At 46.8% G+C, this 24,051-nt stretch overlaps 2 protein-coding genes across 5 annotated transcripts in view; both read right to left on the bottom strand.

Annotated features, from left to right (window-relative positions):
• Positions 1-220: 220 nt before the first annotated feature.
• On the bottom strand, positions 221-6,272 carry LOC125771096 (transmembrane channel-like protein). Its single transcript, XM_049441319.1, has 8 exons — positions 5,129-6,272; positions 4,527-5,019; positions 4,131-4,456; positions 3,895-4,005; positions 3,643-3,834; positions 1,992-3,567; positions 1,811-1,915; positions 221-1,739 (listed from the first exon to the last, which is right to left on the bottom strand). Exons 1-8 carry the CDS (start codon positions 5,167-5,169, stop codon positions 447-449), a joined length of 4,137 nt encoding a protein of 1,378 aa, XP_049297276.1. The 5' UTR covers positions 5,170-6,272; the 3' UTR covers positions 221-446.
• A 4,724-nt stretch (positions 6,273-10,996) lies between these two features.
• The window catches only part of LOC125771097 (capon-like protein), a 62,080-nt gene continuing 49,025 nt past the window's right edge, over positions 10,997-24,051 (bottom strand). For 2 of the 4 annotated variants that reach the window (XM_049441323.1, XM_049441321.1), the window contains 4 exons: positions 18,660-18,796; positions 15,546-15,737; positions 15,303-15,425; positions 10,997-12,633 (listed from right to left, as the gene is read on the bottom strand). In XM_049441323.1, coding sequence (XP_049297280.1) covers positions 12,334-12,633; positions 15,303-15,425; positions 15,546-15,737; positions 18,660-18,796 — 752 coding nt within the window. In that variant the 3' untranslated portion in view covers positions 10,997-12,333. Of the gene's footprint in view, positions 12,634-12,663; positions 14,481-15,302; positions 15,426-15,545; positions 15,738-18,659; positions 18,797-24,051 lie in introns of those variants that run through there. The other 2 variants (XM_049441320.1, XM_049441322.1) reach the window with 2 other exon arrangements.

Below are 24,051 nucleotides of genomic sequence, written 5' to 3'. Positions count from 1 at the left end.
AGTCATTGCTCCCAAGTAACAATTTCATTTGACAGATCGCTTTTGTTCTTTTGAAACACTCGATCTTCGCTGGAATCTGCCCGGCAATGTTGTCCTCGTCGCTTTCGATTTCATTGTGTTCATTGTTTACAATAAACAAAAAAATATGTATGCAGCGCATTAATATCCATGCTAAAAATATTCTTTCAAATATTATAGAGAAAATATACAACACGCATGCTTTCGTCGCTTTATCATAAATCGGTTTAAAACGCCCAACATCCAATATATTATGTGTTAAAGTTCTGAAAATTGCCTAACAACATCTAAATCTTTCAAGTTCCTAAAGTAATAATAATAAATACACATCAAAAAGTAGTGCACACTGAGATCACACGAATGCTTGTTTGCTTCACATACGACGTACGGATTAGGTAAGTAAATGTTCAAAATACAACGATTGCACTTTAGCTCGCCGCAGACGGTTTCTTGTTTGATGGCGAAAGTTCCTTTCGACGTTCAGCGCTGAATTCCGTACTCGTCGCAACAGCAGGATCATTTGGATCGTCTAGGTCAGAATCGATGATGCATTCATCGCTCGATGTTTTGCTGATCGTAATGACTGGAATCTTTTCAATCCAATCGGCAGTTTTATCCGCCATCTTTCCTGCTGCCAGTTTATTTTGTTGGCGCCGTCGTTCGGCCTGCGCCGCCATTCGGAACCGTTCTGCCGTTGATGGGCGCGTTCTTTCGAACTTTTTTCTACCATTTTCACCTTCATTAATGCCGTGACCCGCTTCTTCTTCACCAGCTTGGCGGTTCATGTGTTCTACTGCACGACGATCGAAACGAAACACATCCGAGTCGCTAGCATCCTTGGGCTCTTTAGCCGTTGGTTTCGCCTGTACAGCGGGTCGATTCTTTTCGTTAATCGTTCCAATGACGGGCGGTGAGATCGGTAACGGAGACTCGGCAGTCAAACTCTGTTGCGCACCAGCTGCAGGCTCTACTTCCGAACCGAGGGAGCTTTCTTTCTGCAATGCTTTCTTCATCATGCGTTGTAGCAGTTCTTTACGCTTCGAGCTGGAGTTCTCCGAGTCGGTTGCATTATCCGTTGTAGACTGGAGGCGGAGTTGCGTGGAATCGAGCACTTTATGCCAGGAGCTTGAGAGTCCATTGATGCCCGTCATTCCGGTGCCCGCTGTTTGTTGTTGTGTGCTTGAGGCAATTTTAAACATTTTTCTTCGCTCTTCGGTTCGTTCTTTGCGCAGCTGTAGCTTGAGATCTTGGTTCGCTTCACGCAACGACCCGGTAAGGGAGATGAGATAGTAGATAATCAGGATGAGTAGCACGAGCAGTGGAATGACGGCAGCCGGTGACACAATGTACTTGGTAATCATCTCCGGTACTATTTGTTCGGTGGCATTCGTGAGAAGGTGATAGATGCGGTTCGAGTTTGAGAACGGTCCACAGTGCCACGATGGCTCAAGGAACACGATGGCGTAGCTTACGGGAAGTACACAAAGGAAGAGCATGGTTAGCAGTAGTGCGAAATAGAAGTTGTTTGAACGAGAAGCTCGAAAGACGACCTCGTGTGGAACATTGCACGTTAGAACGGTCCACGAACGCAGATATAGTATGATCACTAGCTTAGCGATGTTCAATACGGCGAGACCTGGCGAGAAGAACATGCCCATCCATACCATGCCTTGGTTGTTTACGAGATGCAAAATATTTTCTGCTATTTTGAAGTCTCCATACTGAAAAGATAAAATCGAAAGAGTATATGAATATCGCAAAACCGATATAAGCCATTGTAGAGGACACGAACTTTGGGAAACTTCTTCTCCAAATCCCAGCACCAGCAACTGTTCATGAACCGCACAAAAAGAGCTCTCAGAAAATCTAAAATCAGAGTCGACACTATCGTCACTATCTGGAAAAGTAATAGGATAAACTTCTGGTAACGATTTCGTTTCAACAAAAGTTATTCATTGATTTAAAATACTCACCAAATCCATTACCGTTAATTTTGCCAACTCTTGTCCAAACATCGTCTCCCAGCACAATGAACGAATGTCCGCGTTTCGATACTTGCTTTCCTGACTCTCCGGGGTCTGTAAGTTGCCCGGTAGACAAACCCAACGATAGCATAGATTTGGCGTTTCAGTAGTAAACAATAATTCTTCTTCACCGGTGCTTTCTGTTTGCCACGTTCCCTTTCCAACAATTGGTGTTTCGGCAGTTGTCGCATAGATATTTTCTTCAACTCCGGAGAACTGCGTAGTAACATCACTATCATACTGTGTAGTCGGTGATGTATTAATTTGTGTTGCAAAAAACTTTTCCACATTCTTGTCTGTTGTTGAATCTGTTAGCAGCTGTTCTGCAGTGGAGAGGAGTTCTCCAGGAGTGTTTGGTTCTGTTGTAAATTCCGGTACCAGATCAAATTGTTCGGTAGTTGTAGAAGAATGGAGGATGTTCGCTTCTTCCGACGTTAAAAATTGATTTAACCTGTACTCTTCTTCTTCGTCATCGCTTTCCGTTTGTTCCAGACCATCATCTGCATCTGAGTCGTAGTAATAAGAGGCCAAAAAATCATTATATCTTCCAGTCACATAACTGTGAAGCTCAGTATATGTCATTGTTTGAAAGTCTTCCGTGCTGACTGTAGGAACAGCAGTGCTTTGAACTGTAGTAACATTATCTAAAAAGTTGTTATCATCATTTTCACTTATGGTGGTTTCGTTGCGTTCGCTGAGGAGTTCGTAAACGGCTTCACGTTTATTAATCGGAACACCCTCGAGCTTGTCATTGGGTAGAAGACGGGCGCGATACTCCAAATAATAGTCCATATCCTCCTCGTCGTAGTCGTATCCATCATAAGGCGAACGATAACCTTTCCATGTGGTTGGATTGAAGTTCGTGGTCGGCAACTCACTCGATGCTAATGCCGTCGTAGGGCTGGATTGCTCTGGAACCGTTGTGGTGGACATGCTTGTCAGTAGCAGTGTAGTCAACAGCGTAGCCGTACTAGTAACTTCCGTACAATTAAAAGGAACTCGAAAACAGTTACTCCCATTAGCTAACATAGTGCCCGGTCCGACACCACTTCGGTTAAAATCCGCCAACATTTCCAACAGGAATGATCGCTCGGACTGTAGCTCACCGGCAGGTGTTACATTCCATTTGGCACCCGATTCCGGTAGAAAGCACGAAGAAGCCGACGAAGTAAAGTTGGTTGGTTTCATTCTACGCAACTCCCCCGTCATGTGTGCAATTTTGTCGAACAGAGCGAATATAAGTGAGTATAGATTCAACATGTTTAGCACCATAATCCGGGCGAGCTGTATACGAAGCTGTTTCCTTGGATGATAGTACTCGATGATGCCAAGGGCCTCGAAAATCATCGGGAAGAAGAACGAGATGAGCGACATGACGACAGTGATTTCATTTCGTCTCCACCACGAATCGGATTCCTTGATGTCCATCGATCGTTTCACAACCAGAATGACCTCGTACGCGGAGATAACTAGCAGTCCTAGTATGAGAAAGTTTACCAGGATCCTCAGCAGAATAATCTTCCAGCTAGAAATGTACAAAACATAAATTAGAACTACTATATTGGATATGGAAAGAAGATGAAAGGTTGATTTGTTATACTTTCGCGTATCCTTTTTCTTTTCGGCCTCCTCCAAGAGTGCCTCTTTAAAGCCCAGTATAATAGATGCCATCCTATTCTGGGCCGTCTCCATATGGCCAATCATGTAGTCCCAACCGGTGAAAAGTTTCCAAGAAAACACGTACTCATCGTCTTTGGAGGATAATTTTGACATTCGCGAGTTTTCAGCCATTCTAAAAGGAAGATTATCTTTACTTAACTATCGTATAAAGTAAATTGACCACAATGCATACTTTTTTAACGTGGCTACAAAGCTGTAAATGTACACGACCAGCCCGGTGAAGAAGTAAGCCAAAGGAAGATTGTAACCCCATGCAATCGCTCCGGAGAAGGTGGAATAGTAGCTGAAAATGGGATACAAAGAAAGGTTTCTTGCCGTTGTTAGTATTGAAGTCTCTTTTTTCGTGCATGAAAATAGCTCGCCGCGCGTAAGCGTAGGAAGGTAATTTACGTTCCCGGCTTTGCTTACCCGTAAAATAACGGTGAATACTTAAGATGACCTTCAAACTCCCAGATCGTGCTGAAATTTCGCGTTAGGGCTAACTCTTGCTTAGACATGGTCTTCCGGATGTCACATTTGGCCTTTACCGGATCGACGTAAATCTCCTCCGGTACCATAATGAACACGACCAGCAACACCGAGATGACAACATTCACCCAGAACAACCAACGGAGAAAGGTGAAATACGAGGCAACGACAGAGCCAAAGTGTGATTCAATTTCCTTGATGCGTGATTCCCACGGTATCAGGTAGGTGGCCAGATTGGCGAGCTCTCGCAGCAGTTGTTGCCATTTCTGTCGGAGGAGATGAAGATGCAGGGTTAGGTTTTATATTCAAGGTAACGGTATGTGAAATGGAGCCTACCGTGGTGAGAAAGATATTGAACTGTGCCAGCAAACTGCGTGCCGTACGGGAGGTAAAATGTTCCTGCAAGGCTCCTTCATGTCGGGTAATGTAACTTTTCGCTTGCTGTACGAGTCGTAACTTCCGCTTCATGCTAATTGGCTGCAGTTTGACCGTCTGCAGTACCTCCTTGTGGAGCCGAATGGTGTCGAACAGTTTATCCTGCCGTCCGGCGGATTCATCGCGTCCAATCGAGTGGTCATCCCCGGGCAGTGTGATTCCCGTTTCACCCGAGCTGGTAGTATAGACGCTTGATCGACGTCGCCCATCGGCCATCGGTTCCGATGCCAGTCCCATCATCTGGCTGGCCGGACTCGAAGTTCGTCGATGATGTACTCCTTTGTAACCTCCGCGCTTTTTCTTAACACTTGCTTTTCGTTGAATGATCGCATTAATACTGGCGGAATAGTCCTCATCATCGTCCGACTCACAGCGAATGCCAGAACCAGCGTCACTTTGGTATTCCGTTTGCGGATGGATGGGAAGAAAACAATCAACAAAGTCGAAATACAAGATGCACGATTAAGATATGTCAGTTAGCACCGGTGACGTTATCAACTAACCCTCCAAAGAACGTGCCTCCCGGGGCGTCCGGTGATTTCATAACGCTTCCGGTCCCGACCGTACAGAAAGCTTTCACTGAGCGCTTGACACGCTGTTGTTCCACGGACACCTTTGCCGACGGGTCGTTTCCGACAGTTGGAGAACGCACCGCACCACCAGCGCCATCGTGTAACGGCGGAACACTAATAACTTCCGGATGTGGCTCCGTGCTCAAATCACTGGCATCTGCGTCCTCGGGCAAAATGTCGGGTGAGTGTCCCACGGGTGGAAAGGCCCACGTGACAGAGAGTTGTGGCGATACGGATGATGGCGGTGAAAGCTGATAGAGTAGGGAAATGAGAGTGGAAAATGAAACTGCTGCGTTTCGAGAATGGTCCAACCCGATGGAAGCAGGTTTCTTTACTAATAACAAACATTTCTGTTTGCTGTGTATATCCACCAGACACACGTCTGTCTAGTTGAATGTTAAGCGTCGTTATTGGTACGACGATTAAGCAACAAGCACTCCAAAAATAGCCACAATTAAGTTCATCTAAACGTAGCTTTGCGTGTATATAAATAGAATACTAAAAACAACGGCAGCACAACTGACACAACCGCTCCGCTCGACGTTTCCAGTAGAAAACAATAATCGCTCCATGTGCACTTCGATCGATCGAACAAGTATTGCGTTCGATAATCGACGACGGTGAAGACGACGTCAACGTCATTCCACACCCATGTTTTCTAGTTGATTTTAAAGTACCTCACATTCACTCTGGAACCACCGGTGTAGAATGGGATGAACGATAATTTTCCTTCGCACGTGGATCCGACCGCTGGTGGATAAAACAAAAGTGATAACGAAGCATCGGGGCCGTGGTGAACAGGATAGGGGTGAGAAAAATAAAAACGCCGTGAAGTATGCAATGGCATGGTTCGTTCGTAACAGCATGTTACATCGAATGATAATTGATTATGGCTGGCACCATTAATAATCGCTCTCATTACGTTACAGCAGACTTCGTTGGAGCAACTTCGACTTGCCGGCCTTTCGTCGTTCGATGTTCCCACTGGCGGGCACTTGCTGAGTCTGGCCGTTCATGCGTTCACTGCGTTCAAACGAATTAAAGACGGTATAGCAATGTGATAAGGTGGATCGAGAATGGTTGGAATTTTGTGCGGGACTCCTCGCCCAGCCGTGACGCACCGTGAACGTGTCCACAATGCGGAATGGATCCTTGGATTGTACGTCCGATTTCCACAGCTCGTCGCAAACATCGTCTCGTAGGGAAAGGTTTCATCAATTAGTTCCCCCTTCCTGTACAAGCCTGTTCACCCTTACGCCTGTTCGCCATCACCTTCGGATCGCTGGATAGATGAACAGCGAAAGTGAGAAAACTCCCGACCCACCCGAAATGTGTTCCGAAGTGTCATCGTTTGTGCGATTAGCGTGCCTTTACCGGTCGGCCGTACCGGTAAAGGGTGCCGGTGTGAGCAGTCGGTTTTACGCCACAACAGCTTGCTCATTTGTCTGTTCACTGTCGGGATGCCCAAAAATGTTTCCGTCGAACAAAGAGCGGCGGCGGGCCCGATGACGCCCCGAACTGAATGTCATTAGCGTGTCTTAGAACTGTGTGGTGTGGTGTGGCGTGGCGTTGCCGTGGGAGTGAAGGCTATTTCCATTCATGCGCTACGGAAACACGGAACAGGAATTTCCCAGGTTTTCCTTGTCGTCGTTTTTTTGTTGCTTGTATGTGTGCGCTTTATCTCAGAGGGTGTGTAAAGGCGTGTAATGGTTACAAGGCCATAAAAGCGGCTGAATACTATGGGTTGGTAAATTTGGCTGGGTGGTTGATTTGTCTTTTTTTGTTTTTGGACCATGTAGCAATTTGCCTTTTAACAATGAAAAGGTTTGTGTTTACTTTTGGGGAGCTTTTGTGGGACAACCGTTGTCACCAGTGGGTTGAAATTTACGACAAATTATTTCAACGTGGTTAAAATTGCATTTAAAATCCTTAACTTACGAGTAGCCGCAATCTGTTGGAAAGCAAGGCTTAAAAATTATTTCGTTAGTTTTATTGCTGCAGACAACGGTATAATTATTTGTATTATATGATGTGTAACGTGCTGATTAAATTATCCTCAATTTTTTGCACAATAATTAAAATTAATTACAAGTTCGCGAGGTGAATGAGAATGAATTAATTTCTTAAAACGTAAACTGCAAACACTATCTATCGCGCTTTTCTTCAAGTTTCTTACGAGAAAAAATTGAAACACACATCAGAACTCACTTTTAAGCAATTTGCAATAGTAAGAACGAAAATGTAACAAAATCACTGCAAACACACACACTGGGAACAAACAGCTCACGTGATTATTTTAGACCACACGTTAGTACGCGCTCCGTTACCGTGGAACCGTTCCGTAGGAAGGATTAATCGCAACTGGATCGCACGAGATGTCCGTTCGGCATAGAAAAGGGTCTCGGTCGAACGGGTATGGGTTTGGCAAATACAATAAGAAACCACCGCGCTCTAAAACCATCCCACCCGACCGGAGCATATCAAGCGTGACGTAGGTATATGTTTTTATTATTTCTGCCTTCTGTGCGCCTTTCTTAAGCACCCTCGAGGCCTCGTCACGCTTTTTGCTTTTTCGTTTTTGCTCGCGAACGCCCACAGAAGAAGCAGAAGGTATCCATCCGTTTAAGGATGTACCACCTGCTGCCGCTTTGTGTGTGGCGTTTCGTGGAAATTACTGCGTGCTGATAGTAATCGAAGGTGGTGGCATTTATCTTTCCCTTACCGTTAAAGGAACTGTTTTTACCGTTTTCGCCCCGGCAGTCTTTTGATGTGGTGAAAGGGGAATGTTTTTATTGCTTACTACGCTAAATTAATTTACCACGAACTGGTACGGGCAACAAGGGGATTTGTATGCCTTTTTTATGTTTTAGTTGTAACTCATTTAAGAAAAAGAGCTCGCGGTTCAAGGGACGGTGAAGGGAACCGCATTCAAACGGGCATTCCAGATGAACGAAAGTAGGGAAAAGAGTTATCTACCACACCACGCACAATGTCCTAAGCTATCTGGCTGTTCAAGCTTGGCTGGATCTGTTGTAAAGCTTCCTGCCTTTATCAAAAGGCAAAAGGCGGATTTTAGATTACGCTCAATGGTTCACGGTCACGCTAGTAAATGATGTGAAGCTACAATTATCAGCAACGAATCAACGTTTCCTGTTCAACCTTACCAATCACAATCAACAAAAGCGAATGCCGTTTACATCATTTCAGCAATAGTGGCCCCACCCAACACCTCCGTTAGGTTGCCATTGTACGTGCATTAGGATGCTATTGTGTTTGCTTAATTTTTGCGATGATTATATGTGCGCTGTTCGATTTGTCCGTTATTCGGGAAAGTACGCAGCCTATTTGTATGGCGTGAGGCACCAGGCGTCTCCACCTTCGATTACGCTACCTCGTCACCGAGCTGCAGTAGCGAACTGCCGGATGATTCTCGACGGCGCACATTGTCCAGCTTCAGTATTCCCGAAGGTTTCTTGCGGGTACGTTTCGGTGCACCAGTATCACCCATCTCGCTTATGTCACGTCGCGGTACACGCACTAAAATCTACACCGAAAAACCCGTGTACTGATCTCCAGCACGGGCGATAAACCACGTTAACTGTCACACGTTCGAATCTGGAATGAAGCCACGCTCGGGAATGGTTGATACCTGCGCTGCCGTACCCGGTATCGGTGTCTGCTGCCAAAACGCGAAGCATAGTAAGTTACACATACGAATGCAAAAAAAAATACACCTCGACCAACCACCCACCTTCAACACCGCAGAGGTTCATACAATAAATATTTACAATTCATGTCTCTGAATCAGACACGGGTGGCACCTGTGAGCGAGTTTGCCCCGCGTAACCTACCGTTTCTCCATCAGCGCCATCGTCATCATCCAAACCACACCTCGTTGCCCAGTTAGCCTCACTCCCACAAGCCACCTCACCTTCGGCACCTGGTTGCCTACTTTTGCTGGGGCTACGCGGTTGGTTGTCACCGCCACCGGTTGCTTCACTGTCATGTGACGACCGTTCACGCACCCTCCATGTAATTGCACGTAGGGAACCGAGGGCGAGCTGACGACCTGACGAGCTGTCAAAGGAAATGGCTTCAAACTCGAAATCCAAAGCGACTACAAATTGGACCCTCCCTTGGGACCGGCTGCAAGCACGGCCGTCGTTACGTCGGTCGGTCGGTCGTTCAAAAGGTGTGCGAACCCGGTGTAAAGAGAGTGCTTTCAGCTGCGCCTGAAATTATACCTTCCGCATACGACATGAGGGTGTGCATGCAGCCAACTTCATGCCACGGGTAACTGGGCGTCTCCATCGGGCAGAAAGGGGAGTGCGAAAACGTGTTTTTATCCAAGCGTACGAGTGGATTTGCAACTTTTTCCACTTGCAAGACACGATAAAAGCTCCCCCACGGTGTGCTCACCCCCCGCGGTGAGCGACCGGTTAATTTCGTTCAAGCACGAGGCCATCCCAGCCAATCAAGTCGTTTTGCAGGACATTGATAGATTACCCTCTCTAGTGAGGCGGTACACCATTCCAAGTCAATACCGAACCGGACCCTCGGGGGCAACCATTCGCGTCGGTCGGTGAGTTCATCGTTCAACAACTAGCCACTCGTGCGTTCAGTTCCGTGGCAACGGTTCAACATTTTTGCGTCAACATTTTATCATCAGCCGGCAAAGCTGTATGCGGTACGGTGGCAAAATTTATGATGTGTGACTGCATGCAAAAGTTTCTCCGCGGAGAATTTTCGCACCCGAGCACAGATTGGATTACAATGAATTGATTGAGGTGTGCAGTATGAACAGAGGAGTTTGAACGGAGGAGCGAAAAACGGAAGATAAACGGGTTTTTACGTCCTTGATCGAACGTGTTGCAAAATCAATTGGCAGCAAAAAATGAAAAATAAAGAGAACAATAGATTGGATTTAACTTTTTCCTTATGGCTTACCGTTCCATGGGCTAGAAAGGTTCGAAGCAGTGAGCAAAAACCCAGGTAATCCTTAAGAGTGATAGAAGCGGTTGGAGACACAACTCAAACGCAAAGTCTTCCCCCCCCCACGAGGTACGTTGAAAGGGAACTCTGTTGTTGGTTGTTACATCGCATTACTTACCTATAAATAAAAGGAAGCCAACCAGGCTTGTTCATAGGTAAAGCGACTGGAAACACTTTTTCCTTGCATCCAAAAGTCATCATTCATCGCGACTCTTTCCATTAGGGTGAAAGAAATAGCTTTTCGATGCTTTTTTTTGCTGCATTCCCATTTCTAGAACGACTACAAGCTACTTGGAAAATTCATAAAAATGGTGAAAATAGGAAGAAGGAATAATGCATGTGAGACAGAGAGAGAGAGTTGGAGAAAGTGAGAAAAAAGACATGAAACAAAAAACAGAAAAGAAGAAAGACATACAAAAAAGGCAGATCATTTCCTGTAGTCTAACCCCGATGGAAAGATGTTGGCCATCAATCATGTCACGAGAGACACATTGGACTCTTGATGGCCTCTTCAAACAGCGAACAGCCAGGGTCGTGCAGCATGGTAATATCGCTTTAAGGAAGAATGCTCACGAAGGACTATCCATCCATCCCAGATCCAGTGTATACCTTTAGCGCACGGTAGCGCCTGCTTATCATAATGGTCGACCGAAGCCATTAGTGAGGCTCATTAAAATATAGAAAAATCCTACGATAATGCGAAGAGGAGTGATATATACATATATATTCACCAGCGAATGGAATCTGCAAGAAAGCAATACGGCAGGCAAAAACGACAAGAAGGAAAAGTTCAATCCAGTTGAGGGATTTTTGTTGTTTCTTCACAGGGAAAATGTTTAATATGATAATTTTTATTCACTACTATCTTTTCCATAAATTCTCCACTAACGGGAGAGCACGGGAAGCTTATAAGCAAAAGGTTGTGGGGATCGTGGGAAAATGATGGAAAATTAAACTACTTACGAGCTAGACGGTATTGTAGAGGAGAAAATAAACCACAGAAGCACACACGAGGGCCGTGAAGAGAGGTTGTGAAAAATAAAGGAGAACGTATCACCTGCAATGGTTCCTGTCGTCCTCGACGAGATGAAACGATCGAGTTGGAATGTGTTTGCAAATCGCTGCCATTAATAACAACAATTTTGTTCGGCCAGTTCAGTCTTCAGGAGTGACGTTTAATACGCTAATTAATGTAGATAAGAGAGTAAAGTCGTCCGTTACGAAGAAAGTAATCCTTACAGCGAGTGGGATGATAGTGGTTGAATTGAACGAACATGGACGCTCATCTAATTCTAGCGCTAGTGAAGCCAATGGCCAGCTACCACGGGAAGCATGATGAAGCTTCAATAGCTAGCGTATCGTTAGTTTTGTTTTGGGTTTTTTTTTGTTTTGTTTTTGCGCAACATTGTTTGCGACAGCAACAGATGATAGTTTGATCTAACGCTAAGCTTCCTCTTCATTATCTCTAGCACATGCTAAAGCTCCTCTAGCTGTCGATCGTCTTACGGTCTAGAATTTGCGCTAGCATACATCTAAGGGTGGTGGAATGACGACAGCGCTCGCTGCGCAACGGTTTTGCTGAATGCTGTCTCCTGAACATAATAAGGATTACCGTTTGGTGTGGTGATGCTCCTATCGTTCCCTAAGAGTAAGCTACTGTTTCTACCCTACCGTCGCGAATTATCATCTAGAGAGGTTTGCTACACGAATAATGGGAATGTTTTTCTTTTTACGTCCAGTTTTTTTGGCGGGAGAAAATGCAGAGCATCGTTCATGCACCACGACAGAACGTTCCGTTTCTCCCGATTCCGTTGTGTTCTCGGAGTGTATTCCGTGATTCCGGTTAAAATCTCGCTTTCATGGCGTGGGTGTGATAATGTGTGGATGTGTGGATGTGTTCTCGTGTACATGTGTATGTAGGACGCACGAGCAGGTGGTTTGGGTTCCTCCACGGGTTTAGCGTACCCAGTCTAAGGCCGGAAGGAATGGTCGACACCCTAATCGTCCACATCGCTGGCATCGCTCGCCGACGGTGAGGCAGCGGTCGTGGTCAAACGGACCGGTGGCTGGTCGCTGCCACTTCCACCGACACCCCACCATCGTTGACCACCGCCCGCCGCCAGCGGTGGCCAGCGGCGCCTGGGCTAGAAGGTTGTCACCTTGCCGAGCTTGAGACCGAGCAGCTTCTTGCGCTTCTTCACGCTCAGCTTGCTCCAGAGGTTGCTGGTACCCTCCACCAGCAGGTACTCGTCACACAGGTCTACCCCAGCACCGGCCGAATGTTCCTTCGCCAGCAGATCCACCATATCGACGTCCGACTTCTGGTTGCGCTCGGAACGTGAATCGCCCGAAACGAAGCCGGACTCTGGTCGCGATAGAGATTGCGCCTGGTTCGTCCACTGTAGCGTGTGGAACCAGCGAGCCACCTTTGCCGTCGACGAAAGCTGCAAATGAAACGAAGAAAAAGAGTAGAAAATCAACTCATTATAGCAAACAGATTTATCGGTTGTTTCGTATAAATTGCGCCTTTTTTTTCGCGTAGCTCGAGAAGTAGACACACGACGTAGAGAAGTGTAATTGAAGAGAGAGAAACCCAAAGCCGTCTAGTGGTGCTTTTCGCCTTCCTGGTTGTAATGAATGGTTTTCAATTTTCCCTGCTATCGATTCCTACCCCGATTGCCATCTCGGTATGGAGTTTGCTACAAACCAAAGCAAAGATAGCCGCAAGATAACTGACAAGGTGAAAAGCTGCTCTCCAAAAAGCCAAATCAACACCACCGACCGACCGTTTTCTTGTGAGGGCTTGGATATATATTTTTTTTGTTAAATTAACTTTGAACCTTTATTTGCTAATCATCGTTACCATCACCATTATGTGTCATCATGAGCGTTCAATTTGATATTGTTGCTAATATTTACAGTACTTCTTGCCGTTTCTTTTCGCGTTCGTACGCTTTCCGACTTCGATAACGTTTTATCGTGTCATTTTTGTGTTACCTTACGGAAGATGCTATTCGGCGTCTTCCGAATCCGGAGCTGCCTTCTAGTGGGTGGGTCGATGTGTCGACATAATTACACGCTATTACATTACAAACCGACTAGAGAGACGCATTGTAACGAGAAATTGTGGTCCGATAGCTTTACGGTAAGGTTTGCTGTTGCGCTAGCCTCGGCTCTACTTCGTTGTGTGACGGGCCCACTGGGTGCGCTGGACCTGGCTCATGATCTGGCTGCGGTTTGGCACCTTCTCGCTGGTGCTCCGTGTGATGAAGCTGGGTGTCGCCGGTAGCTTCCTCGTGACGGTGGTACCGCTCTCGTCCGTTACCTTAAGCGTGACCAGGCTCGGAATGGATGTCTTGCTGCGTGATGTGTCCTTCAGTATAGAAACGTTCCGTGTGCTACCCTCCTGGCTTGCCGTGCCGCTAGTGCCCGAACTTCCGCTAGTTCCTGTGGGTAGTTCGGAAAAGGAGGCCGACTTCCGGCTTGGTCCGACCGCCGGAATGTCTAACTGTTGCTGCTGCGACTGACCGGTGGTGGATCCCATCTGTTCGTTCGTATTAATCGGTACCACTACCTTCACCTTGCCGTCTGGATCGATTGTGGTAAGTGTGCCGACTTGGGACAGTGGCTTAATGAATGGACTCGTCCCATCGTCATCCATCCGTAGTGATTCCATGCCTTTTTCCAAACTACGGGCCAACCGTAGCTCATCGAACAGGGTGGACGTGGAGGACGCATACGACGGACGGTTTGAACGCTGGCCAGTGTCGGCCAGAAAGCTGCCACCTGCTCCACCGATAAGCCTTCCCGATCCGGACGACGTTGCCGTGGGTGAGTTCTTGCTAGAACTATCTGCGGACGGTGGTTTACTCGAGGAGCCGCCCAAACCAGACCCGTAAGCAGCTGCATTCGTGTTGGTAAACATATAGTTTGGCACACCTGTTGTGGCTACTCCGCCCGGGCTGACACTGGTCGTGCCGATGCTGGTCGGAATGGCACCGGGATAAAACGCACCGGGGAAACCACCGCCCGAAAGCTGTGTCAGTAACGTTTGGTTCAACTTGTACAGCTCCTGCTGGGCGGCTAGTGGGTTAGTGGGTGCGGCAGGTGCTGTTCCAGCTACCAAACCAGCAAGCGAGTGCAGTTTGTGCAGTTGCTGTAGGGCAGGCGTGAAGTTCAAGCCCGCTGCACCGAGATTGAGCAGCTCAGTCAATTGCTGTTGCTGCTGTTGCTGCTGCTGTTGTTGCTGTTGTTGCTGCTGTTGCTGTTGCTGCTGTTGCAAGAAGGAAAACTGAAAAGGGGGGAGAAAAACATAACTTTAGTGCCAGTGGCGACAGTGAGCGCGGAACGAGATTGACGTTTTTTGTGTGCGCAAAAGGGCACTGGGAAGCGTTCTGTAACTTACCTTGGTTTGTTTCCAGTTCCCGACCGGATTTCGAGCGGCAGTGGTCACTTTGGTACCGTGTTAGCTTGCAGAGCATATTATCAGCATCGATCAATCAGTTATAATACACACAAAACAACACTCAGCAGATCTAAACACAAGCAAGCACTCGCTATTAGTCGCTCGCATTGTGGATTGCATAACTTTAGGCAGTTTTTCACGATTTTCCTTTTTCTCAGGTGATCGAAAAACAACAAACGCCAGTTGTGGAAATAAAATAGGGTTGGGGGAAAAATATATTGCCCTTACGAGACAGAAGGGGGAAGGGATTAGTGCGGAAAGATCGATTATTTTCCTATACTTCTTAGCTTGATCTTTTTTTCCTTTTTTGAATGAGATGAATGTTTTTCGTGACCCAATCATTCACCGTTGCTAGACTGGCGCGTAAAACTACACAAACAAGACAAACAAGCGCCGCCGGCGGCAGCATTGCGACGGTATGGCGAACGTGGCAAAAGGTGTTCGGTGGAAAATTAGAAGACAACAACAGCACACACACACACAAACACTTATAAAAAGGGCGCAAAAGGCAAACGAGCACAGATAAACTTTCCTCCCTTTGGTGAGGAAAAACATTGGCGGTCTTGATGGGGGGGGGGGGGGGGGGGGGGGGGGGGGGCGGGGGGGGGGGGGGGGGGGGGGGGGGGGGGGGGGGGGTACAAAACATACCTGAGGTGCGATACCGATGGCGGTAGCCGACAGTCCCGGTCGGTCCGGTTCGTGATAGCCACCGAGGGATGCAATGTGCTCTAATAGCTCACGATTTTGCTGCAGCAGCTGCTGGATACGTGCCTGCAGGAGAAGAAAACGAAAGAATGAACCGTTGTGTGTTGCCGTGGTATGGTACGGGTATGGCGCTGGGATGCTGGGCACAAATTATCGTAATTTACTTCACTCCCCGAGCCTGCTTACCTGAGCCTCCATGCGGGCGTTCGTTTCCGAGATTAGCTGTTCACGGACGAGCATCAACTGGGCGAGCACTTGGCGCGTTTGTTGCTGCTGCTGATCGAGCTGGTCCCGCAGGTTCGTCATTTCGCGCGATGCCGACAGCGGGGAGGATTTGGCCAACGATGATGATCCCACCACCTCGGGTGGTTCCTTTTCCTGTGGATAAGGTTAAGCAGAACGATACGAGGGGGGTAGATTAGTGCGCGGTGCATCAGATTTTCACCACTTAGATGGAACGGGGAATCTCGTCTAGAATCTCATCCAGCGGGACGTGATACCGCGGAACGTGTCGAACGTGGAAGCCATGTTTTTGACAACGTTACTGCAGTGGAAATGAAAGGTTAAGCGATGAAGCAAGTGCCGGCACAGCCCAGTTCCGGCAGTGATTTCGCATTAACTGCTAACAGGTTGAGGCCTGTGTGAGGCGGCATAAGGGCGCTTACTGTTTCGAGCGGTGTATTGCGAGAAAACCAATAATCTAATCAACGATTCTATTTAAATTTAACGTTGTCAATGGTGTTCAATGGCATGCTTGCCAGAGGCCTGGCAAAAGGTTCGTTGCCTAGGAGAGACACTTTGAAAGCACCGACTGGCGGTGCAGGGTTTACTTCCTGTGTATCGTTCAAAATTGAGTTTGCGAGAAATAGTGAGCGAGACACGTTCGTTGTAATTGGCTCTTTAAGCGTTGGCACTCTACATTTCGGATCATGATTTGGCAATTTGTGAGCTTTTTTCCGAACGATTCTTGCAGCAGCATAAAATGCTTTAAGATCAAGTGTCACGTGCCATTATTAAACGATAAAAACAAGCCATCTTAAAAAAGAAAACACATACGTGACAGTTTAATCGTTCATGTACATCCATCCATGAAGCTTTGCTCGATACATGGATGGATGGTTATGTTTTACAGCATCATTACTGTCGTACGTCATACTTTGCAAGATAAAAGTGATGACTTTGGGAAGACATTCCGCAAAAAAGTAGAAAACCCTGCACTGTTTTGAGAGAATCTGGATAGGAAAACGGAAGATCAGAACGTTGGTTTTTGAATGGAGGGTTGAAAATTCGTTTATATTTCCACCGTTGCACATCATCGATCCCCCTGAAGTGTCCTTTTGTTCCAAAAAGTTCTCCAAAAACATCACCCTCTTCAACTTCATCCTCTACTCCTTCTCGTCCAACCAGCGCCACCTGCTCCTTCTCCACCATTCAAACAATCTGTTGTGAAAAAGGTTTTATTTATGGCGCTTGCTTCCACCCCTATGCCCCATGTTACACTAGCTTCCTGTTCGGCTTTCTTGACGCTTGTTTAAGATTAAATACAAGGTGCCATCACTTTACTCCTCGTTTGGGGACATACTCTCTCTCTCGTTCTCTAGCCACTCCATCTGCTTTAGGAAACCATCCCCAATCTCGAAATATTATCGCGTGTCCTCGCGCTTGGGCTGGGAGCTGCTATACGCTCCCATAAGCAATTAAAATTCTCCCTACGCCTCCTCTCTACCTCACCCACCCATCCCACGCTTTCGTACCATTCTCTCTTATAGACCACACGAAGCGGTGCGCAAAGTTACCCCTGGTCCCATTTCTATGGAACCGTAAAAGGCGTCCTTTCTAAGCTAAATTTTATTATGGGACACCCAGGAGGAGACCAACGAAAAAAAAGAGGAAAAAGTAACACCGGCTACACCAAACTTTTGTCGTGCCAAACTGTCAACGACGAGCGAGGGAAGCGGGCCCCGGGGCGGAAGGCACCAAGGGGGCACGCATTAGCAGTGGGAAATCTAATTATCTTCCGACGAGCGGGCAAATGTAAATACATAAGCATATCGTGCATAAGTGTATCCGTTTTTGAGGCGAGACCAATGGGACACGGTGTTGGGTAGGGTTTTTGACGTTTACGGAAGGAATTTCCTTCCATTTTTCCACAATAGGCCAGCCTAGAACGGAGAGAGTGTTAAGTGAAGTGCAAAATTATATTTTGTGAAAATGTCTATTCCTGCGTTGGGTAAGGCCGACGAAAGGTACCATTCTGGAGCGTGAAAGTTTTAACAGCATCCCGAGAAGAAAAGTACAAACTAATGCAAAACACCAGAATGGTTGAAATGATGAAGCAGAGGAAGCGTCTTTTTTCACTTTCGCCGGATGAGGGGGTCTGCAAACAAAACGGCAGCCATGCAAACATCGTGCATCATCGATGCGTGAAATTGTATTACGAACAATTTTCGACCATCTTTTTTCTGCCCGCGTTTCTTTTTACTTGCGTCTTACCTCCGAGATCGGATGGATATGGTTTTGTTAATCTGGCTAATATCGAACCCGCGGCTGGCCATACCAAACAAATAGCGGATCGGGGGCGGAAGTGATGATCCCACCCCATCAGCTTCCGTTCGTGGACCACCCATAATGAAGCGCGTTTCGATTGGATCCTTCAGCGCAAGGGAATCGATTCATCAATCAACTTTTCGTGAAACGATTAATGATGTTTGCATTCCATTTCCATCAGTTAAATTTGAAATGGTTCTGCAGACTTTCGGCGTGAATTAATTATGCTTTTCATACGTTAACAAAAAATCACTTCGTGGAAAAGTGTTTTAAAGTATAAAAATCGCTCATTTCTTTTAGCTTAAGTGCTCCCTGCGAAATAATGTTAATTATATTAACTTTTAGTTATTAATTCTCAATGTGAAGATTAATCATGAGCAAATTAAGAAATGTTAATAAAAGAAGGAATTTCGTAAAGCAGCTTCTTAACAGACAGTATCCCTCAATCAGTTGAGATAAATGAAGCGGAAGGATCATTGATATAATCTCGTCAAAATTCCTCCCCAAGGAAGAGTTCGCTTTAGATAAAGTTTTAAAAACGATCCAAAAATTCAAGATAATTCAACCATAAATTGGTGTGAAGCATCCTAAAGACTTTTTCGCTCAGTAGTTAAATACTCTGGTGCTTTAACAAGAAGTTGTTCTTTCCGGTTTACCATGAGAGCAATTAAAATTTCTTCTGAAGAGTAAAAGTATCCATCGTTATTTCATGTACTGCACATCTTTCCACATCATAGATCATGCACAACTTACCTGTGCTGTGGACGATCGCTGCAGACTGGTACTGCTGGTGGCGGCTGGAGATGACGGTACTGGGGCCAACAACGCCAGATCCAAATGGTCCGGTCGAGTCAAACGGGGCGAATCGTGGTGTGTCGCTATCGCCGGATCTGAAATTAATCGATAATTTATTAGAACAAACCATTCTACCATATCGGCGATGATGGTATTTATCGTGAACGGTAAAGGTGAGGATTATGGAAATCCTCCCCCAATGATGGAGGACGAAGTTCCCCCAACCGACAAGACGTATTGATTGCATTCCTTAGCGAAGGGAAAAGGTTGGTAGACGATTGCTTTCGACATTGCACTTTGCAATTGCATTCTATTCTGCCTGGCAGGTACAGCAATCAAAGCAAGAATTCGCTTTACCGATTAGATTTGGGAAGTCACTTTGAACTAGCGCTTCGAGCGCAATCAGCCTCAGGATCGTCAGGTATTTGAGGTATCTCCCAATGACCCAATGACGTCGACGTCGGGCTACCCGGATGCAGATATTGGGTAACTACCTAACTATATTCAACGGTTCAACCCCACAGTGTGAAGATTCAAGTGCGATGGGGTTTTCTGATAGATCATACACAGTTTTAATACAGTTTCCTTCTTACTGGTGGACCGTTGTGGCCCTTGTGGTGGAGTGGACGAATTTTGCGCGCCAGGCGGAAACGCGGAAGGGACAACAAGTAACGAAGAGGCTATATTTAGACCGGCATCACCAAACCGCCAACTGCTCGCTCCGGTCCGGTCTGGTCCTACCTCTCTATATCGAGGGCCTAAGCCCTGCTGGGAGATAGATTACACTGTCGAACGAGTTTGGACAGCTGGTTCAGTAGTTGACCATGTCCACCATGGTGTTGGTGTCCCATCGGAAAAGAAGAGCAGAAGGCAAGCTCGTTCTCACCGCAAACGTCACTGTCTGTCATGGTCAAACCGTGTGGAAGGGGGCGGATTACCACAACCGAGGACGGGGGTTGTCGAAGCTCCCTAATCTATGCCGTTCTCCGATCTCCCTCTCTCTCTATCTCCTTTTCCCAGCACTTGCTCGTGTGCCGGGCAGCAGGTGTCCACCCTTTTGGAAGGGCGACATCCCCTTAAGCGATAGACACGACGTAGAACGGTGTGCAACAATTTTGCTGACAGCCGATTGATCAAAGATGGCAGAGAATAGCTAGTAGCCAAAGTGGGCCAAAGCAGGACCAAAAACAAAAACCCGGCACTGCAAATCGACGGCCACCGTGCAGGAAATGAAAAATCTTTCTTCGACAGCACAACATGCTTTGGTAGGGGGGATTGAAGCAAATTTGTGTGTTTCATCCTGGCGCGGCCTGGCAGGAAGGAGCAAAGCTGCTAAAGCCAATTGCCATTTAATAACAAAAAAACACACACACACAAATTATATTTTCCCCCCAGAAATAACACATGCAAGCCAATCATTTCGCAAGTAGTAATATTGAAAGCTGTAATATTAAAGACCACCATCATCGATGCGCGTGTGTTCGCTTTGTCTCATCTATTCGCACATTAATCGTATCGCGCGAACGGAACGGTTCGGACTGGTTTTTTTCTCTCCGTTTTTTCCCTGCACGCTGATGGAAAATGGCAGTTTTTTATACGTTGTTTCTGCTCCATGCTGTCTGTCGTTTGCCGGTAACATCAATTTAATTTCCCCTCCGGATAGGGAGAGAAAAAACGAAAAAAGAAAAACGGGAAAACTCACGCGTGCTAAAGTCGCAAATGAAAATGTAATCATCAAAAACCAAAAAAAAAAAGGAATAAAAACACACTCTACGTAACCAGATCAGATTGAGATGGATCCGTGTGCGGGAAAATATGCTTCCAAAAAAACCTTTCACGCTTTCGTCTCGTCCACTAGCTCGTGGCGGGCTGGCGGACAGTAGCGTAAAAATTGCGAAAAGATACACTAATTAAAAACAACGCACCAGAAAGCCGGTGACCACAGAAGAATTCCGAATGACGGATACGCACGCCAGTAATCGACTGGCGGGAAAGAAGAAAAACGATTCAATTTGCTCTCAAATGACATGTTGTTTATACATTCGGCATTAAAGTTGCACGTTTTCGGGCAGTCTTTGCTTGCGCATCAATCGCATCGATTGATGTTGCCCGACCGGGTGAAGAAAAAGGAAGAGGGGAGAGAGCCCCGGACAGATCGGATCGGACATAATTCATGGCAAATCAAAGTCATGTTTAAAAAAAATGTTTCAAACAGTTAAAAAGACAGGTGGGCCGTGCTATAGATCCACCCACTCGGCGTGAAAACTCCGGCAACCCAGCGGGTGGCTGGAAAATATTATCGATAAGCAAACACAAAAGGAAAATATTTCATTCACCGCACACACCATCAACACCAATTGTCCGTTTGGGTTACCATTGATCACGAGCAGCACGGGATGAACCGAGGCGATCCTCAGCGCTCAATCACCACGGCCACGTGGCCCTGATACGCACTGCGTGACGCCATGTTGACAGACCCCCGCCAGTCAGTTAGCTCGTTCACATGTGGCCAGCATGTTTCATTTACATGTCCTCGATTGGATCCGACAGCGGGAGGAAGTGAGACCGTGTAGTAGGTGTAGCAGTACGCCGCATACACGCAGTCAGAGTCCTCTCTGACGTCATTGTGTACCTTGAGAAGGACGGACGGTTTCGGGTTTGTGATTGCTTGAGTATGGAAGGTACAGCGGTGAAACTGATGCCTGCACGAGGACGCACTTTGCGCGAGACCTTTGCGATGTGTACGAAGTCGTACGTGCAATGTGACGTTCATTTGACAGATAAAATTCTCGCACAGACAACCGAAACATAGCACACGATCGTAGTGACTTTTTAATTGAACGCTGCGATAGAAAAAGATCGAAAACTGCAAGCGAAAGTATCGTCGACACTCTGCCGAAGCGTACGATCGACGGATCGTCCGAGTGATGGGATACCACATTAAGGGCACAACAAGCAAAAAATGTAGGCAAAGTATTAGCCCCGGTGATTGAGTGGTTTTTGGCCGACGAAGTTTTCTTCTTGCCCCCGGCACCCGGTTCGTGATGTCGACGAAGATGGTGAAGGGAGCAACGAAGGGATAAAAAGACACCGTGCATAAGCTGCTGTCCACTGTTTAATCAATCAACCATTAACGCCTCATCGACTTTGGCGCGTCCGGTTTGGCGATTCCACAACAAGAAGGAAAGAAGAACATCCTACCCTCGGCTAGCGCTTCTGCCGCAAATCATACGGTTCAGTTGATGCGTGGTACGGAACGTTTGATTTTTCACACAATTTCAGTATCGCTGTCTCTCTCTCACACACACTCTGCCTGTTTCGAACCTCTTCGTCCAACGATCGTTTCCGCTTAAACGTGTGCCACACACATACAGGCGCACTGGAGATTAAAGCAAATAAGAGAGAAAACAGCGAGGCGGAAGCTGAACGATGGGGACGCATGGTCGTCGTATGCGAAGAGGTGATTTATTTGGGCAGCGTAACCGATCGAACCAGCAATTAATCACCAACGTAAACAATAATAATTCGGTTTTGTGAATTTTATTTTGATATTGTAAATCAGATCATTGGCCAATCTCATCGATCGTAACCACCCACCCATCTCCCGAGGGAGGTGTGAGAATTGGCTCGCTGTTCCGGCCAGTCGCACATCTGTTTGGAAGGAGATCCGGACCGGAAAATGGGCAGCAACGCATTGCACGGCAGTGGATTGTAAGAAAATAAACACAATCTGTTTCACTCTCCGCTGGCGACGGAAGACAGGGGGGGGGGGGGATTTCGCTCGTCGGGCAAGCGGACGGGGACAAGGTTTTTCGTTTTATTTCGGTAGATTTTCCACAACCAGCTTTGGACGCTTGGATTGGTGGAGAAAACGAGCAACGAAAGCAGAGCGGATGAGTGATAGTATGTGGCGTTTGGAACTTGGCTTAATGGTAAGATATTACTCCGGACGGTTTTTACTTTTTTTTTGCTTTTGTCCATCACATCGTTGCGATGCTACTACTGCTACCACTCCCGTTGCAACTGTACGTGACGGTTTATTTATTCAACAAACAACGAGGTAGGAAACGAGACTCTCGTTTCAATCACACCCCGAAAGAAGCCATTTCCGCCCTTTATACACCGATCCGGTTTTTGCCCGATTCTCGACTCGCGACGAATAAGATCTTCCGTGTAAGCAATGAGGGGCTTCTGCAGAAACAGCGCCACTAACGTTCTGGTTCAGCGAAGCAAGGATTCTTCTTTATTTGAGCAAGGAAAGCCTTCCTTGCACGGCACCAAGAAGGATGCCGGTGTGATAATTCGCTCACGCTCACATGCCACGTCCACGTGCCGCTTGACGATGTGAGAATATTTTAAAAGCAAATGAAACCCACTCTTTAGCCCCTCGGCTGGATTTCCTCGTCCTTGGTGGTTTTGCCACTGCCGATGCCAGGACTATCCACTGTTACTGCTGCCGGCACAAAAACCGGGCAATATAATTATGTGAGTTTGTGTGAGTTCTTTACCTTGCTTCAGCAGTTTGTCGGAAGGTATAGATTTCAAACTCCCACCATCAATTGGAATATGTAACGCAATCGCTGTTGGTACTCCTTGAGCGATGCAGTAGCAGCCTTACAGACTTACATCGTTACGACTGTTTTCCTTACCGGGGATGGATATGTCTTCCGAAATGGAACAAAAGCGCTCAGGTCGGCATACCGACCACATCCTTCTCATATTCGAGCATTAGAGCGCGTTGTGCTGTGCGTGCGTGCTTTGTTAGCGAAGTTGGTGAAGGTGCGCTCGTCTCTTCTGTCAGTCAAACTAAGCGCAAACTGGCTAACGAACGCAAAAAAGTAAATAAATAAAGCAAGACAGCAGCAGCGGGCTGCGGAAAACAACCGTCGCAATCAGTAAAGAATTGTGCCGAGTTCTTTCGCCACCACGAAACCGCCCACAACTGGTACTGGAGGTACTGGGTCGCGCGAGCATGTTGAACGCTTTTAGAGGCAAAAATGGCACGAGAAAACGAAAAAAAAAATGGTATAAACAGAAGGTGACGCGAACACGTAGCAACTAGGTGGCCAAAAAAAAGCGGTAAGAAAGCCAACGCCTGGGATAAAGTTTAATTTGAAGCGATGACTTGTCGAGATTTATTTTCCCAATGTTCGATACTGATGGAACGTGCACAAAAGCTGGTGGAAAACAAAACCAGGGGACATGAAAATGAAATCGGAATGAAAGTTTCCTTCTTCCGCGCCTTCGACCACGACGTCGACCGGACGTGTTAAATGAACCGAGAAGTTAGGACGCGAAAATGGACAGTGCGATAAGCGAGGAGCTCCCTCCTGGCGCAAAAGCATAGCAG

The sequence above is a fragment of the Anopheles funestus genome, chromosome 3RL, assembly GCF_943734845.2.
Source record: "Anopheles funestus chromosome 3RL, idAnoFuneDA-416_04, whole genome shotgun sequence".
Taxonomy (NCBI): Eukaryota; Metazoa; Arthropoda; class Insecta; order Diptera; family Culicidae; genus Anopheles; species Anopheles funestus.
The sequence above is the reverse complement of the archived record's forward strand: the minus strand, read 5'-3'. Positions and strand labels throughout refer to the sequence as shown.

Excerpts from the sequence above, each read along its gene's own strand:
- LOC125771096 (XM_049441319.1), bottom strand. The coding sequence starts at position 5,169 with ATGAAATCACCGGACGCCCCGGGAGGCACGTTCTTTGGAGG. Across the intron at positions 5,020-5,128 it reads GGAGGCACGTTCTTTGGAGG|TGACGCTGGTTCTGGCATTC; the intron begins GTTAGTTGATAA and ends GGAATACCAAAG. Across the intron at positions 3,568-3,642 it reads AAGAAAAAGGATACGCGAAA|CTGGAAGATTATTCTGCTGA; the intron begins GTATAACAAATC and ends GTACATTTCTAG.